The sequence below is a fragment of the Ctenopharyngodon idella genome, unplaced genomic scaffold (assembly GCF_019924925.1).
Source record: "Ctenopharyngodon idella isolate HZGC_01 unplaced genomic scaffold, HZGC01 HZGC01CH25, whole genome shotgun sequence".
NCBI lineage: Eukaryota > Metazoa > Chordata > Actinopteri > Cypriniformes > Xenocyprididae > Ctenopharyngodon > Ctenopharyngodon idella.
In genome coordinates, this window is record NW_026138716.1 from 305,199 (window position 1) to 323,547 (window position 18,349).

Sequence of the window (18,349 nt, forward strand, 5' to 3'; positions counted from 1 at the left end):
AACAATGACACTGTAAAATAAAGTGTTACCGAAATGGGAACAAAGGAAACAAAAACTACGGTGTGCAAACTACATAGTCCATGAAAACAGAACTGAACAGAACCGTTACAGTATGTTTCTAGTTGTGAATGACAATTTTTCTCTCTCTTTGTAGTGATTCTGTTGAACACATTTAGTGTGTTTGGTCCACTGAGCCTTCATTGGCCTGGTAAAAATGGTAAAAACCCACACATTCCTCCGGGAGGTAACAATTCTACATCTACAATTCAACAACATCTATCTATAATCATTCATAAAATTCAAAGTTGATTTTCATAATATTCTAACATATTTTTCATTATTCATAGTAATGTATTTTTTTAATATATTGATATATTTTTACATTTATATAGGGCCCTATGAAATCCATTTTATTTTTTTCCAAATTCAGTTTTTTTGTTTTAATTTTTCTGGATTCCATGTTTTTCCATTTAAATTTTTTTGGGGCTCCATTTTAATGGTTAAATTAAATTTTAGTAATTAACAAGCTTGTCTAATTAATTTAAATAATGAAACATATCCAATTTACCAACAATTTATTAAAAGTTTAATAAAAAATTAAATTTTTTAGGGTCCTTCGATATACGTTTTTTTTTTTTTCCTCAAATTCTATTTTTACCAAATTCTGTTTTCTGTTTGAAGTTTTCTGGATTCCATTTTAATGGTTTAATTAGATTATAATAATCAAAAAGCATGTTTAATTAATTGAATTCTTAAAAACAACAAAATGTATTAATTAAAATATTCACAGACACTAGTCTATATCGTGATTTGATTTAAGTGTACTGGCCTGTTTTTTATTCATTCATCAAAAATTTGACAAATTCCGTGGCATTCCGGAAAAATGGAATTTAAATAGTAAACACACACTTAGACATATTTTTATGTTTGTTTTTTCAAGTGTTTGTTGTGTTTGTGTAGGTTATGCGTACCTGTTGTTTAAGCAGGAGGAGTCAGTGAAGAGGCTCCTGCAGTCCTGTACTCAACACCGCCTGCAGCCTGACAATTATATCGAGTTCTTCTGCAAACTGTCTAGAAGGCGGATCCACTGCAAAAATGTGAGAATAACGTGCACTTAAACATAACATACACCGTTTTTGCCCCCTGGCCTCTGACCCCGCTCTCTCACTTCTTCTACTGCAGGTGCAGGTCATCCCGTGGGTTATCTCAGACAACAATTTCGTCCGTTGTCCCTCCCAGCTTTGCTGCCACAAAAGGACTGTGTTTGTGGGCGCTCTGCACAGGATGCTAAATGCAGAAGGTCTGGCCCACATCATGGACAGTCTCTTCGGAGAGGTCACCTACGCAGGCATCAACACAGACATGCACGGATATCCCATAGGTTTGTGTATACTGCTTTTATATTAAGGGTGTGTCAGGGGCCAGCAGGGCTTAAAAATGGAAAAAAAAATTCAATCGTTTCATTCTGAGTAAAAGGAATTTTAACGTTTCTGTTCCAGTGTTCCTTCTGTATTATTAACATTCCGAAACCGGTTTGTTTAGAAAAAATAACGGTTAATAACGTTATTTTTTTTTTACTTTTTTTTTGTTTGCATGTAGCCTACTTAATAATAATAATAATAATAATAATACGTAGCCTACAGCATTTTATTTATTAAAAAACAGAGTATTTGCCGTCTTAGCCAATAGGCCTACAATTATCTTTTATAAGATTCTGTCCAAATGTAAACATATTAAACGAAAGGAAAAACTATCAACGATTCATAAAGTATTTTTTCAAGATATTTTAAAATGTTTGCTGCATGCATAAAAATACCGACGCTATTCCTGAGAGGAAAAAAGATATGTCGCGTATACGTCACATTTTATTATTACATTCAGAAATAATGTAATTTATCGGTAAATAAAATAAAATGTTTACTAATAGCCTAGCCTACATAGCTTTGTTTATAGTGTTTGTAAACATAAATTATGAACAGAACTGCCCTATTTTATTTTACCACAAAACCTCTAAAGTTAACAGCCTATTCAGGCTATATACATCAAGCCAAAACGAATTAAAAAAAAAAAAATCTCTTTTCTTTTTTTAACGCCATTCCAGCTTCTCAGCTTCTATTTGCTATATTCAAGGTGAGAAACAGGTTTATTTATTAGAAATAAAACTAAATAAGATGGTAAACGAATTAATTTAAAGTGAATCTGAAGCCTACCTTTCTCATTCGGCACTGTTTCTATTTTCGAGACAAATGCTAAACTATTATTTATTGTAAGCTTCATACTTCACTCGCATTATCGACATCATCCTTCACATAACAGCACAGTCAGGCGGTGGTCACGGGTGGGAAACAGCAGATTGTTTTACAGAATTGAATTGAGCAGATTTATGTTTGGTTGATTGTATTTTATTTTAATTATTTAACAGGCTGCGATATCAAGTAAGCAATGCAAGAATTTGGAATTTTTTTTCCCTTCTAAGACAGTAAACTGTACTGTGTAATTTATGGTCATACAGGTGAAAGCAAGACATAATTCATACATTTACAAAAGACACTTAAATAACGAAAACAAGCAGAATGTCTGTTTCCTTTCCTAGATCTTTGGAGTGTGCCACTGAACCACTTTCGTTTTGTTAATCTGTAGACCTAATTATTTGAGTGAAATATTTCACATAGCCTATAAGCCTAAATATTCCCTTTTATTGTATATGTGTTATGTAGGCCTATAGTTTTATTCTGTTTTCTCCATTCAAAGAAGCGCTGCAGGTGCGTGATTTCGCTGGTTTCAAAATGTACAAGCAGCTATTATCCTACTTGACATTCATTTTCATTTAAATGTAGGCCTAATGCTTGACGGTTGGTGACATATGACTCGACAGTGGAGCCTGAGCCTTTCACTCACTGTAGAGCCTGTACTATTTGAATTCGTGATTGGTTGACTGCCAAATCAAAATATTAAAATTTCGTTCGTTTCCGGTTTTCGTTTTCGTTCCTTGAACCGGTTCAGAGCCCTGGTGGCCAGGGCTCCAGACTGGGACCTTTTCTGGCACGACTTAATTTTGTTAGAGGTTGCACTGGTGCGACCACTACGTTGCACAACTGATCAGAGCTGCCATTTCTGTTTGACATGAGAAACATCAAACGGCAAACTGTTCTAAAATAATGTTCTAAAATAACGGTCCCCTTAAAAAAACTCATGCTGGGGGCTCAGCTATAATATAGGGCCCCTAGAATTTAGATACCCCAACACCACCACATCCTACCCCTCAACCCTCACTCTCAAAAGTATTCATTTCAGGCTTGAAAAATGTATAAACATTCAACTATTTCTGCTACAATACCATAGTTTCAGTAAGCGTTACTACATTAAATCCATGGTGACTCCTGGTTTCCATGTCAGCGCTATTTGATCTGATATCTGTTGTTTAGCAGAGAATTCTGTGCTTAATTTGAGTGCTTCTCACTAGATCTCACAGCGATGAGATGGTGGTGTTGGGGTATCTAAATTCTAGGGGCCCTATATTATAGCTGAGCCCCCAGCATGAGTTTTTTTTAAGGGGACCATTATTTTAGAACATTATTTTAGAACGGCTATTAATTCCTTGGTGATCGACGCGTCGTGCAGCATTTATGCATTTATTAATAAATCAGGTTATTTACTGGTAGTGAGGTAAAAATATTCGGTTGTTAAGTCTGACGTCACGCAGCAGCGCTTCCGAGTCCAAACGCTCTATCTCATACCACAAGAAAACAACAAACGGTGCTAATATGTGTGATTAGAACGTTCAGTGCGTCACTGCTAAATTCAAACCTGCTTTTCACACCTATAAAGTTTACTCTCTTCTCCCAGTTCACCAGTCACTTACTTTATGCATTTCTGGAAAAAAGTGATAAATTTATGTGATGTAAATCTGACAGATCCTCTGAATTGCGGTGCAAACTCACCACAAGTTATTTCAACTAACATGATAATTATAAAGGTGTTTAAATGACAAAACACATTCACTTCCACATATTTGACAATCGGAATATTTCATATTAAATTAACATTAGGACCTACAATTCATTTGCCTAATTTTATAACGACATCACCACATCTACACCACAACTACACTTGCGACACCGACACGCGTGCATGAGGATTGAGGACTCCTCAATGAAAATGTTTTTAAAACAGAATACAAAACTATATCCCACATCAAAATTGAATTTCAAGGTGATATATTCACAAATTGTCAATAGTGCTTGTTATAAAAGAGACGCAACATTCTTATACAGTTGTTTAAGCCAAGATGAAAACAGCATTGCTGTTTGCCAGCATTTTTTGTTTCCATAGCAAACTATTCACAAAATATTTAATGACACTAATAACAGTCTTTAGGTCTGAACACAGCAAAGTTATCTGTGAAAATCAAAAGCAGCTTTAAACAGAGCCTTAAAAAACGTAGTTTAACAAGAAATATTGATTCATCTCATTTTTCACTGTCATGGTTCGCTAAAAATAGCCTATAAGAAAAATATTAAGCCAGTAAAATTAAGATCTAGGATATAGAATACCGTTATCGGCACAGACGTAGATTCATCTCGTCATCTCTGACAGGATGCACCTTTAATGCAGCGATAGATGACAAAAGTTTTGCTTTTACTTTCACTATCCATTTAAAGTAATAAACCGATCATCACAGCAAGATTTTTGCCCCTTATCCTAGTTTCTCCCCGCATAAACACATTAACTTTCGTTCTTTGGGCTTATTGAAGTGCACATACAGTATATGTGTATGACAGGAAAGCGCATCCAGACAGAGCGAGCTTTTCGTGGGCGCAAACTCCGACTTTTTCTTGAAATGTGTTTCTCACATGTGTTCTCATGTGTTCTCAGAAGTACAGTCAAAAATGCTGCATAGACTACGTAACGGCATGAGAGGATAATACGTGTACGTAAGTTTCTTGCTTACATGTTAGAATACTCTTCGGTTTTTAATACTTTATTATTTACATCACAACAGACATGGAATACTCGGAGATGAGTGAGATACGAATGGTTATAGGCTAGCCCTATCCGCTTGTTAAGTCGTGACGTAAGGAACGCTGTTTCCGGGTCCAAGCCTCGACTCGTTTCACTTGAGAATGCCATCTCGACGGCCGTTTATGAGCGCTATTTATTCATAATAAACATTTAACATTTTAAAGTTAAACATTTAAAATACAAGTCTCATGAAAAACAAAAACTTCTTCAAATCGTGACTGAATTAGACAGAAAGCAAGTAAAGAACACTCCTTTTTTTAATCACTGAAGCTGTCTGTCAGTTCAGTATGGTACATGTAATCAAGCTCAGTGCTTTACTGTCAAATTTCCAATAAATAAACATGTAATTTTATTAGTAACTGCACTTATTAATGCAAAACAATAGTAATATAATTAAATTACCATTATGATTAAAAATAAAATAAAAATAAAACAAAATAAAAAAACCCAGCGCCACCTTCGGTAGAACTTAGCGGCACCAGCGCCACTGCTCTCAAATGTTAGTCTGGAGCCCTGTGTGTTCACATTTGGCAGGTTTGGTTCGATTAAAATGAACTCTGGTGCGATTGTTCTGTTAGTGTGGTTCATTTGAATAAGTGTGAACGCTGCAATCCGAACCCAGGTGCGCACCAAACAAAGGGACCGAAACTCCTGAAAAGATGGGTCTCAGGCCACATCCACACGAACTCTGGTGCTGTTCGACTGAAACTAAATGTACCATTTTCTTTTTTGGTCCGGTCCAAAAAGATCTAAGAGAACCAAACTACAGTGTGAACACACCCTAAGGATATTTCTACACACATAGAGTGAATGTGTTGCATTTGTTCGTCTAGGTTCTGGCAAGGTCACATTCAGGTATGAGGGGAGCTACTTGAAAGCCGTGACTGCAGCGTTTGTGCAGATAAAAACCTGCAGGTTTCGCAAGAAGGTACAGAAGAGCAGGACTCAAATATACAGCTTCAAAGACCAGCCCACTGTCTTTACCTCACTCTCTCTCTGTTCCCTCTGTAGATCCAGATTGACCCGTATCTGGAAGACTCCATATGCCAAATATGTAACAGTGAGCCCGGCCCGTTCTTCTGTAGGGCCCAGGTATGAACGCTGTAAAGCATCAAGAGTTACAGCTCAGTTAACTTAGTTTCAGCATGATTCTGCCCTTTAATGGTGCATTTCTGAGAAACGCTGTTGAAAGTGGATCGGACCGAGTGCCAGTCACCAGTAGGGGGCTTAGACTGAGCAAGAGGGAGATTTGAAGAAAGAGAAATGGCTGATAGACATTAAAAAGTCAGAGGAATAGCATTGGAAAAGAAGGATTATATGATCAGGCAAAAGTTTTAGGCCCCGTGTTAATACTAGAAAAGCTTCCCAGCGCTGGAGAAACCAAAGCAGGAGGATGATGTGTTGTTTCTGCTCCATACATGGGGAACATTGGTTATGCTGCTACACAGAAGCAAGATATGCTGTTCAACAATCTTACTTTAGTAATAAAAATGTCACGTGTCAGTACTGTTAAAAATGATGATTAGAGTACAAAGCATCAACCAAACAAACCACACTCCTGATGTATTGCACTGATATGTACATTTCTTCAACTCTTTTTTTTTTTTTTTTTTTTTTTCAGGCTTGTTTTAAATACCACTGTCGCTCATGCTGGCATTCACAGCACTCTCTGGATGTGAGCAGCAAGCATCAGCCTCTTATGCGCAAATAGACGGGCCTGAACACCAAATAAACCCAGCACTGGCGTGGGGAAGAGTACAGATTGATTTATTTTTACTGTATATAAACTGCAAATAAATGTAGAGTTCGTTTTTTTTTTTTTTTTTTTAATTTAAATTCAACAACACTGACAATTTATTAAAATAACCCCATTCAAAAGTTTACGTACCCTTGATTCTTGATACTGTGTGTGCTGAGCTCTGTTCTTCAGAAAAATCCTCCAGCTCCTGCAGATTCTTCAGTTTTAAAGCATCTTCTGCATATTTGAACCCTTTCCAGCAGTGACTGAATGATTTTGAGATCCATCTTTTCACACCGAGGACAACTGAGGGACTCAAACACAACTATTAAAAAGGTTCAAACATTCACTGATGCTCCAGAAGGAAACATGATGCATTAAGAGCCGGGGGTGAAAACCTTTGAATTTGATGATCAAGGTAAAAAATTAGTACTAAATGAAAAAAATTATATTTCAACAAAATAAGAAAAATGTAGACATCTTCAACCTGATCAAAAGTTTTCACCCCTAGAATTGTGTTTCCGTGTGAAGTGTTAGAAAATGTAAAAAAAATAAATAAATAAAATAAAATAAATAAAAATCAAAAGAGAATTATGCAATTAGATATCCTATGATTTCATTTAGAAACTATTAAAATTCATTAATACCATAAAAATGAACTGAAAAGTTGTTAAAAATAACAATGATGATTATAATTTCTATGACTTATTATACAAATACATCAGATTACAGAAATCAAACGGGTTGAGGACAGATTTTGACTTTAATAAGATTAAATTTACTAAAGATTTCAGTACAGAAAACATGGCCGACTTCTCACATTGCACTTGTGCAACATTAAGGCAAATCTGCATATTGTCAGGCTCTTTGGTTTGGTATTTTGGTCCCAAAACCCCACGTTTGGCTTGGCTGTATCCTGTCAGTTCAGTCTGTTTGGTTTGAGGCAGGTGTAGAGCTGCCAGTCCTCCTGCCAGCAGGAGCGCAGACACCATCAGCAGAGGTATGGCACAGTTGGAGTCCACCAGCTGCCCAAAAACTACATTTCCCATGATGGCCCACTCCAGTGGAAACTGTTTAAAGAACCCATATTCTACACTTTCCTATTTATTTTTTAGAATTCATATAATGTTAGTCAAAGTTTCATTGAGGTCATTATTTAGTATTTTTATAACTATTTTCCAGTCTCTAGACCTTTTTTGATACTGTACATTTATTATGTAACTTCTCTATGTACACTAATGGTCAAAAGTTTGGAATAATTAAGATTTTTTTTTAAATGTTGTTGAAAGATGTCTCTTCTGCTCACCAAGGCTGCATTTACTTGCTCAAAAATACAGTAAAAACAGCAATATTGTGAAATATTACCATTTAAACAAACTGTTCTCTATGTGAATATATAGTAAAGTGTAAATTTATTCCGTGATCAAAGCTGCATTTTCAGCATCATTACTCCAGTCTTCAGTGTCACATGATCAAACAGAAATCATTCTGATATGATTTGAAGAAACATTTCTGAAGGATCATGTGACACTGAAGTGATGATGCTGAAAATTCAGCTTTGCCATCACAGGATTTTATTTTAAATATTAAAACAGTTCTTTTACACTGTAACAATATTTCACAATAATACTTTTTTACTGTAATTTTTAATCACTTCTTTCAAAAAGATTTAAAAAAAAAGCTTCATTATTCCAAACTTTTGGAATTATGATTGGCTGGCCTCTTTGTATGTGAAACTAGTTGCAGTATTACAAGATTACATATGAATACTGGGGTTTACCGTAGTTGTGTGGGGTAAAGTTCCGTCCATCCAGGAGATGACAGAAGCACCGCTGAACACGCAGGACACGATCAGACTCGAGTTTTGGTCTTCACCGCGTAGAAGACGAACACCAGCAAACTGACAGCTACCAGATAGAAACAAAATCATCATTATAGCTGGACTTTCTGCACTTTATTAGTTCTTTAATATCGTGACATAATTAATGTGGTGATGAGGAGTCTCATTTGGTCTAGTTTTAGTAACATTAACCTGCAGTTTTGACTGGAGAGCAGCTTTCACTCTCTGAGCTTTGGACTCGAGACGTGGAGACCCTCCATCCCCGGCTCTCTTAAAAAGCTCCGGAATTGGCTGGTTCAGACGGCTCGTTCTCTCTCTCTCATGGCTCAAGAACTCCGCACACGTGGATTTCTCAGCAGTGCACTTACCTTGTGTACCCTAGCCCTCGTGATGCAAGCAGATAACAACAGCCCTGACTCACCTTCTGTTTTGCACCTTTAATTTCAATCACTTGTAAGAATCCAAAAAAAGTTCACATTTTGATAATAACTGTTTATGAAACTCCTTTTAATGTTAGCTACAACTTAAGCTGTTCCTGGTTTGTGTTGAAATAGTTTTAAACAAGCAGGTGATCTATGACACCACAGCCTTGAAATGGTTTAGTCACCCGGTTTAAATGCAAGAAACCATCTAAGAACAAAGAAGCTGTCTGGCCTCATGTGGAGGCCTCATCCATCCCTCATCCATAACTATTTTATTTATTTTATCTCCTTAATAGTTCCAAATTTGGTTCCATTCATTATTCATAAATTTAATATAAATGTCTTTTTACATCTACATTGTCATTTTATTTTTACTTTAAAAAAAATCCCCAACGTGACTATCGGCCCCACCCAAGAAGAAAATTTTACTGAAGAATCATTTGCTGTTTCATCAGCAGAAGCCAGCTTCAAGTCTCACACGGAGTTTGTAGGCCGCTCTGCGTACATTCACATTTCCACAACAATTATACTAACTATGTCATTACCAAGGTTAAAATGATTCTGATTGGCTAAGAAAAATAGACACATGGACAGATAGTCAGAAGCATATCTCCATTCGTCAGGATGCTGACAAGGGGACCCTGGATTTAGGTACTGGATGTCCTGTTGGGTCATGACATGACGTCTTCAGGTCTCCGGCCAAATGCCATCTGTCCATTGATACCAATACAGGACCTAGACACAGAACACTAGCGCACATACACAGATACACATGATTCACAGCTTCTTCAAGGCTGAAGTTGGCCCTGTCTCCAACTGTAAACAGGAACGTTCCTCAAAACATACTGATATTCCCTTGGGGTTTAAGCCTAGAACTAGTAGGAGGAAACAAAATGGAAAATGTTTTTAATAAAGTATCAAAAGAAGATCTTCCAAAAAAACTTTAAAACTTTGTGTTTTTTTCTGTTTGTTTGTTTGTTTGTTTTGTAGGTTCAAAGCTGTCACTTGAGTCGCCCCCAGAAACTTAGAGCACATCACAATGCTTGTGAAGAAAGATACATGAAGGCGTACACAAAAGCTGTAAATGAGGAACGGGAGAAGACCATATCTTTACATCAGAGCATGAAAACAAAGCTTAGTTGTATTTAATCGTTTATATGCCTTCGGTTGCTAGGTCAGTCTTATGTTTGTAAAAAAAAAAAAAAAAAAAAAAGGTCAACTTTGTGGCATTTTTCAACATTATAAATTAGTCTAGTCTAGTCAGATTTGAACCCAGGCCACAGTGAACTCCACAGTGAAAAAAAAGCTTTACTAGGCTGCCTGATGATCTTTACTCTTTAGTCTGCTTTTCTAAATGTTGACGAGATCTGCTGTGCTGTACAGTGAAACGGCACAAGGAGAAAGCAGATCATTTTTGTTTAACATTGTACTGCATAAGCTAGACAGTCCAGTTTTAGGCACAGCTGAATCAGCTTTCCAAGCTGAAATGAAACATAGGCACACAATTCTGCTAAGAGAATTAGCATAAAAAGTTAAAGCTTTCAGAATACAAAAAAGGTCTGCACTCTGAAGCACTTTAATCAAGATACACAGGAGATAAGATATTTATTTATGCATTCATTTATTTTTATAGTTATTTATTCCAATATGTATTTATTTCCAGATTTATTTATTTTAACATTTCTTTCTTTCAAATTCTTTTTAGTTTATTTTCATATTTATTCTTGTCATGTATGATAATTAGGTGGGTTGGTCTTGCTTACTATTGGTTCATCATTGATTAAAGTGCTTGCTCCATTACTCTGGCTTTGTAGTGACAGGTTGTAGCTCTTGTGCTGTCGTCAGCCGTGTCTAAAACCTGAAGACACATGTCACATGATTAAAAACTTTCATTTATTAATACAGTTTTTTAAGATTGTTGCCCTTACTTACCTGTTTGAATAGGTGCGCTCATCAGGTGAAATGGGCGAACTGAGCCTTGCTGGTGACGTCATTGCTGTTGAAGATGATGCGTGGTATTTGGACGCATCTTTATTTTCCAGGAGATACTGTGTCGCCAATAAGATTCATGAGGTTGCGTGTATTTGCACTAAATTGTTCTGGTGTGATTTTGAGGTCTTTTTTAAGGAGATCTCTGGAACTGACATTAATCTGGAGGACAAAAATATTTTATTTTTTTATGATAAGCCTTTAGAAAAGAAAATTTGTTTCGTTCTTAATTTGTTTATTATTTTAGGGAGATATCACATTCATAAATGTCGATGGGCAAAAAATACACCTAGTTTGATACAAATTAAATTTGAGCTTTGTCATTATCTTAAGTCATTGGAGGGTGTAAGGAACTCCAAAGCAAAAAAGACTATAGACTGTTGTAAGGCCTTGAAATTCTATCCTTTTTAAGAATCGTTGTATTTATTTTGTAATTAGAGATATGGATTTGATTTCAATACCCCTGTGTATATAGTTATTTATCCTTATATTATCTGTCTTTAGTTTATTATTATTAATTTATTTATTTATTGGTACTATTGTTAATTTTGTTTTGTAATGTGTATGTTTTTTACTGATTTTCTTGCTACTGTCATTATTATTATTATTATTATTATTATGTATTATTGTTATTTTTATTTAATTGTTTATTTTTTTGTTACTGAATAAAGCATTTAAAAAAAAAAGGAAAAAAATATTTGGACGCATCTGCTCTCCACCAAAGTTAATGGGAAGGATTGGCGTATCAAATGCATGCAAAATCGGACTTTGGCGTATGCATTGCAGACAACAGGAAAACACAGATATTTGACTGTCAAACACTTGTTTAAAACTAAACATTATTGTCATTTATCAGGCAAATCATAAACTGGAGTGACAAATGTCGTCTCTAATGTGTAAACGACAGTATACTAGATAAATGACTGTAGTGTTAATGGAGTCACACATTTCAGCATTAGCCAGCAGACAAAAGATGCTTTTGTCATTTTAAATGAGATTACAGTCACACTTATGAAAGAACTTATGAAAGAACATGTAAATGCATGAAGTGGAAACATTAACACAGCTTTGTGATAAAGTATTTAAGACAACAGTCAAACTATATAACTGTATATCGCTTTCTACACAAAAATGTTTAAATGTATAACATTAAATTATTAGAATTATTCCCTTGCTTACTGGAATAGGCGATTTATTACAGAGTTATAATGTGTATCAAATATCTATCTTGGTTTCTGTGAAGGCTTGACTTGACCTCAAAGACACCGTATTATTATATGAAAGGAGGTAAAGAGTTTTTTTTTTTTTTCTTACTAAACTAAACTAAAGCAGTAGGGCGTGATGGGCCATCAACACCTGGCCATGGGCTGCAGGATGCTGATTGGTTGTTTGATCCGGGGCTGTTGGGTGCTGAGATGCGATTGGTCGTTTTGAATAAACTCAGGTTAAGTGTCTGTCTGCTGGAAGCTACAGTTGTTCTACCGCTTCATCTGGACATCATTGTGAAAAGTTACCAACAGCTATTTTTCAGTTTTATCTGGAAATCAGTCTATTGCTTGTGACTGTGAAGACTTACAAGAGTTGTTTTCAGTATCATCTGGAGAATTATCTGTTCTTTGTGACCAGTAACAGCTTGTTTTGGATATTCAGCATTTGAAATGGCTTCTGAAAGGTAAGTACTTTCTATCTATTATCTGACTACACCGCATAGAATGCTTTACTTATTTATTTATTTATTTTTTTTTTCTTGTTTCCAGTCCAAGAATCTAAAAAAAATATTAAACAAAGAAGCATTTACTAGATAAGTAAAAAGTATTGTGTTGTTTTCTGAAGAAAAAAACAATCAAAATTAAGTGAGTTTTTGCTTGAAACAAGCTAAATTATCTGGACTGGAAACAAGAAGAAAAAAAAACTAAAGAAAAGCATTTTTAAAGCGTCCGGGGAGTGAATTTAGAGGGGGGGACGGCGTTCCAGTTCAAATGGGTTCGATTTTTTTGTAGGGAAATAAAGGAGATTTCTGTATTAATTCTCTCAATAGCCTCCGAAAACCATACGTATTCAGCACAAAAAACATAGCGCAATAAAATTGCATGATTAATCATAAAAATATCGCGATCTGGATTCAAACACTCACGCAATCGTGCCCGAGCGCTTTTGACCCCCAAAGCCCGCTTCGCATGCAGTGTGAGCGCTAACCGTGCCTGAGCACGGAACAGTTACTAATTTTGTATGCGCTACTGTCATCATGATGACAGATAGTACACTTTGATAGTACACTTATCAATTCATGTAATTAATTCGAGTGTATTTGGGTTTATAACGGGTCGGGGACAACTGCGCTCGGGCTCGGTTCAAGGCAACCGTGCCTAGTGTGAGTGGGTCAGAAACGTCCACTTTTGGTATGGCAAGATGTCTTAAAATGTATTTCTTTTTCTAACATTTAAACTTAGACCACATTATTATATTGACTTTATGAATACACATAAATGACAGCTTAATGATTTTTTTTTTTTTTGGTGCATTTATTTAAAGACCGCATGTACCATTTTTTTTTTTTTTTTTTTTTTTTTTTGTCACTGCTGTTACCATACTTCTCTGGCAATTTTAAACGTTTTTATGAAATATTTTTTCTCAATTTTTTTTTTTTTTCAGCACGTGTTATTTATTTTAATCAGGTTAGTTAAAAGTGTGGTTGAATGATGTTAGTTCATTTGCACAACCATGTATTTGCTATAACAATGAAAACATTTAAAAAACAGTTATAAACAAGTAATGATGCAATCCTTTAAATCTTAAATCTTGAGTGTAGCAGAATTCAATGGATGTAAAATTATTATCATGTCACATATGACACATTTTATTTAATGTGACAGACAAAAAAACAGTAGCACCAAGCAGTCAGTAAAAGATCATAAACAACATTTTAAAAATGTCTGTAAAGTCGCTGCTTCTCAGCTGCACTCAATTTAGCCATACGTGCCCGAAGGAGGAATAACAATGAGAAGAAAAGTTAGAATCACGTAATCGTAGTGCTATTTTATGCAAAAGAACTAAATGAATAGCTCTGAATAAAGTTTATCTATAAACGGGTAACACCAGTGACAATTTTCATGACAAATATTGTCAATCTTGGTATACTCACTAAATTAAGTAGTTTAATCCATTTGTATTCTAGTGTTTTAAAGTTTCCTAACAATAAAGTAGGTCATACCAGTGACTTCAACCAAAAGCTTCATATGAAATTATGATTTTCTAATTAAAATTTCTGATAACTGAAAAGAGATAGTGGACTTTCCAGAATCAGCGCTGAAACGTGTTACTCGCCCGGTAACTTTTGAGAATTTAATATAAAATTCGCAACGGCTGTGATGTAATTATATCAATAATAGTCTGTAGTTTGTGTAACAGTACTGTGTTTTCATTTTCGATTCACTGTAAGTGCTACTTTGATTGTGACGTTTAAATTTGCATTTGGGAACGAAACATTCGTCATTAGAATCGTTTATAATTCAGAAGTTTATAAGAGAAGTTTCAGTGTCACATGATCCTTCAGAAATGCTGATTTTCTGCTCAAGAAACATTCACTATTTATTATTATCAATGTTAAAATGCAGTTTTTGCTGCTTAACGTTTTTGTGGAACAATGATACAATTCAAACATTTGTGTTAAGATTTAAAAAAGAGAATGCAATTTAAGACATATCTTTTAATGTGATAAAATATATATTTAAAAAAAAAAAGAAGAAGAAGAAGAAGAAGAAGAAGAAGAAGTGCCGGGGGCATGGCTTGGGTGCGCAGTCAGATTTTCCTGCTTTTTTATCTCTAGCTGATCACATGCCTGATATATAATATATATGTGTGTGTGTGTGTGTGTGTGTGTGTATTTCCATCGTAGGTTTGGTCTTAAATATTATGTAAGATGGTATTAAAAGGTCTTAAAAAGTCTTAAATTTAACTTGTTCATATCTGTAGACACCCTGAAAACGCTATGGAGAAAGTCAAACATGATCTAAAGACAGCTACTATAAGAAAAGAGGGGAAAAACATGATGATGATCCTGCAAGCTTTTTAAACTTCTTATGACCACCTTTACTAGAATTTATCACTTTCTATTGTATTTATTGTGGTACATTTTAACTAAATTGTTGAAGAATTTATAATATATAATCTATTAAGGGAATAGATTTTAAAAAAGAAAGAAAAATGTTAAAATTGCACTAATCATGCAATGAGGAGCCATCGATGGTCTAGCTGTAATTATATCCACATTATAACAAATGCCATGGTTAAACAATTACAAGAAAAACTTTTTCATTGGCCAAATACAAGTTAGAATCAAGAGCTTAAAAGTATGGACCTTCTTGAATTATTGATTAAAAAATTTGGTTTCCTCATTCATGTGCCACGCACAATTCATAAATGTTGTTCATTGACCTTTCATGTCTCTGCTTGATAATTAAGAAAATATTGTTTGGAGGAAACATAAAATAGGCCTGTTTAGTGTTATTATAGATTATATAATATTTTATATTTAAATACATCTGAAAAAAAAACAAAAAAAGCTGCATTTATTTAATTAAAAATGCAGTAAAAACAGTAATATTGTATTTAAATATTATTACAATTTAAAACAGCTCTGTGTGAATATATAGTAAAGTGTAATTTATTCCTGTGATCATTCCTGTGACACAAACTGACTCCACTGACAACAAGCATTTTATAAGGAAAAGTTTCATTCTTTTATTGAGAAAGTTCAGTTTTCCAATGTGTAGTCAAATTCAGAGTTTGCTGTGTATAGCTGCCTTGTTTTTATTTGTTAAAAGATCTTAGATCTCAGATCTCACACTAAGTGTGTGAGAGTAATTCAGTAATGTTATTTTGGGGATAGTGGAGTCGGTGACCCAAAGCTTTCAAACATACACATTTGCATCTTGGCACTACAACTTGTGTGTTTTATTTATATTTTTGTGGTTGTTTTTGAAGATGCATTATTAAACCACTGTTGGTCTTCTTATTGTTCGCACAGCTCTTTCCACAGCAGGATCTACTTTCTCTGCCCTCACTGCAAGAAGGCTCCACGCTCCCTTCCTGGGCACCTCAGGACGGCGTGCATGCGCGACCGCACAGAGGCAGAGATAAAGGCCACTGTGATTGAAGCCAAGAAAGAGATGTCTGAATTTACCCACAAGGGACGTTTCTGGGATTACCAGCGTATTCGAGACATCTTGGCAACTGCTGATCCTCTTGCCAGGTGTGTAAATTTTTGCTCCTTTGTCATGTCCTGTTGCAGTGCGATACTCAGTGTGTGTGTGTGTGTGTGTGTGTGTGTATTCACTGTTATGTATTTTATTTCCTTAGGTTGTTAGAGGAGATGCAGAAGAAGGGCCTGGTTGTAATGAACACACCTCCAGTTCTCCCGGCCCCCCCGCTGCCTGCGCCCTCTCCAGCTACATCTGCTCCTCAAAGCCCTGGAGAAGGTGCGGACGAGCCAGACGAGGAGCCAGACCGCGAGCCATCGTCTGAGGAGAGCTCTGGAGAGTTCTATCAGAGGTAAAGTTTCACATCATCATTCTCAGATAACATGTGCAGCGATTGGACATGATTTCTCTTGAACATATTCACAATCATTTGAGCACCTGGTTTATTTTCTTTCAGCACTGAGGGACCGAGGTGGACCGATGAAGTCAGGGTGGAGATGTCAAAAAAGGGCCTGTACAAGAAACACTCCATCGATCACCCCCTCCTTCGGGGATTTAATCGATATTTGCGTGTTGACTTGGGCAACAAAAAGAGCAAACAAGAGGTAAGTGAAAGAAAAGATACCTTTAAGTGTCACCCACACACTCACGCTTTCACACAGAAAAATAAAGAAATAAATGTGAAGACAAATGCTCTTCTGAACTGTGTGCTGCGGTCACATGTTAACCTGTGTTATATTCAGCCCTGCAGATTTTAATGTGAAATGTATACTTACAGGTGGAAGAAGTCTCCAGGTTCATGTATTACGTGGACCCCAGTGAGCCGAACCTGAATTTTGTGCGGGAGGTGGAGAAAGTGCGAGAGTACTTCAATAGACTGACCCAGACAAAGCTCTCGAAGCAGACGGTGCTGAACTACTGGAAGAGTCTCAAGAGGTCAGTACTGTGTAACGTAAACATCTCATCTGAATTTCAACTAATATTTATGGGATGATTATTCGTCTTCTGACTGTAACAACCCTTCCTGTCTCTCTCTTCAAGGTTCATGAGGTACATTGTTACCAGCACCAGCATCCGTGTCAAAGATCCCAGCCTGTACAACGACTGCAAGAGCTTCACTGATCCTCTGGATGGCATACGGGCTGGGATGTCTAAGAAGGTCAACAAGGAGCAGACACAAAAAAGGTCAGTTTTTTTTTTTTTACTCTTTTTTTTTTTTATCTATTTAATGGAAAGCACAGGTGAGTTCAAGTTCAACATTACTATTTTTTTTTTTTCCCTCAGGTTCCGCGGCTACGGCAAGGAAAAATTTCCGGCTGACTGCATCACAATCTTGGATGCTGCTTATATGGATTTCCTGGCTGTCATGGGCAAACTTCAGGGTCCAGGAGCCATTTCAGGGGAGGAACTCAGCAAAAAAGAACGTCTGCTTGTCCTCTATTATCTTGAGGCCATAATTATGCTTAAACTTCTACAACGCCCAGGGGTTGTTACGAATATGACCGTAAGTGTATTTTAGTAACAACAGCATCTTTTATTTTCCTTTACCCATATGCCTCCTGATCTTGTGCTTCACAGATGCGTGTACCTTTTGAGTGTTTGTGACGCCTGTCATTGAAAGCACACAACTGTCTGTTTTCAGGTTGAGGAATGGAAGGGGAGAACCCGGCATCCAAACGGAGCTTCCGTGGCGGTGAAGGAGCATAAAACGGCCGCGTCGCAAATAGCAGAAGTACCGCTGACTGATGACCAAGAACATGTGAGTTTAAGTTCAAAATTACACTCAGATTAAATGTATTGTGGATAAAGGCATGCAGGACTACAGGGCTATATGTATTAATGTGTGAGTGTTATTTATTTATTTTCCCAGTGGTTTGGCCTGTACTTCGATGAGATTCGGCCGGTGATGTTACAAGGTAATAAGTCAGTGGACAATGCAGCAGCAGAGCAGAGTTTTTTTGTTTCAAGTACTGGAAGGCCAATTTATAACCCCTGCAACGACTTGAAAAGATTCCATGCCAAGTAAGTGCCATTATACATATCTGTATCATTTTTTACAAAATCTAAAGTACACAAATTTGTTCATGGTCCCCTTGTTGTTTTGCATACTTATGTTGCTGTGTGTCCTAGATACAACATT

The 18,349-nt window shown here is 36.1% G+C and overlaps 1 protein-coding gene across 23 annotated transcripts in view; it reads left to right on the forward strand.

The window, feature by feature from the left end:
• The window catches only part of LOC127507914 (cytoplasmic polyadenylation element-binding protein 1-like), a 119,363-nt gene that overhangs the window by 42,884 nt on the left and 58,130 nt on the right, over window positions 1–18,349 (forward strand). For 12 of the 23 annotated variants that reach the window (XM_051885328.1, XM_051885327.1, XM_051885312.1 and 9 more), the window contains 5 exons: window positions 155–244; window positions 961–1,097; window positions 1,183–1,381; window positions 5,856–5,950; window positions 6,034–6,114. The exons of 6 other annotated variants lie outside the window; for them this stretch is intronic. In XM_051885328.1, the coding sequence (XP_051741288.1) occupies window positions 155–244; window positions 961–1,097; window positions 1,183–1,381; window positions 5,856–5,950; window positions 6,034–6,114 (602 nt within the window). Of the gene's footprint in view, window positions 1–154; window positions 245–960; window positions 1,098–1,182; window positions 1,382–5,855; window positions 5,951–6,033; window positions 6,115–6,643; window positions 6,904–18,349 lie in introns of those variants that run through there. 5 more of the 23 variants (XM_051885313.1, XM_051885331.1, XM_051885334.1 and 2 more) reach the window with 5 other exon arrangements.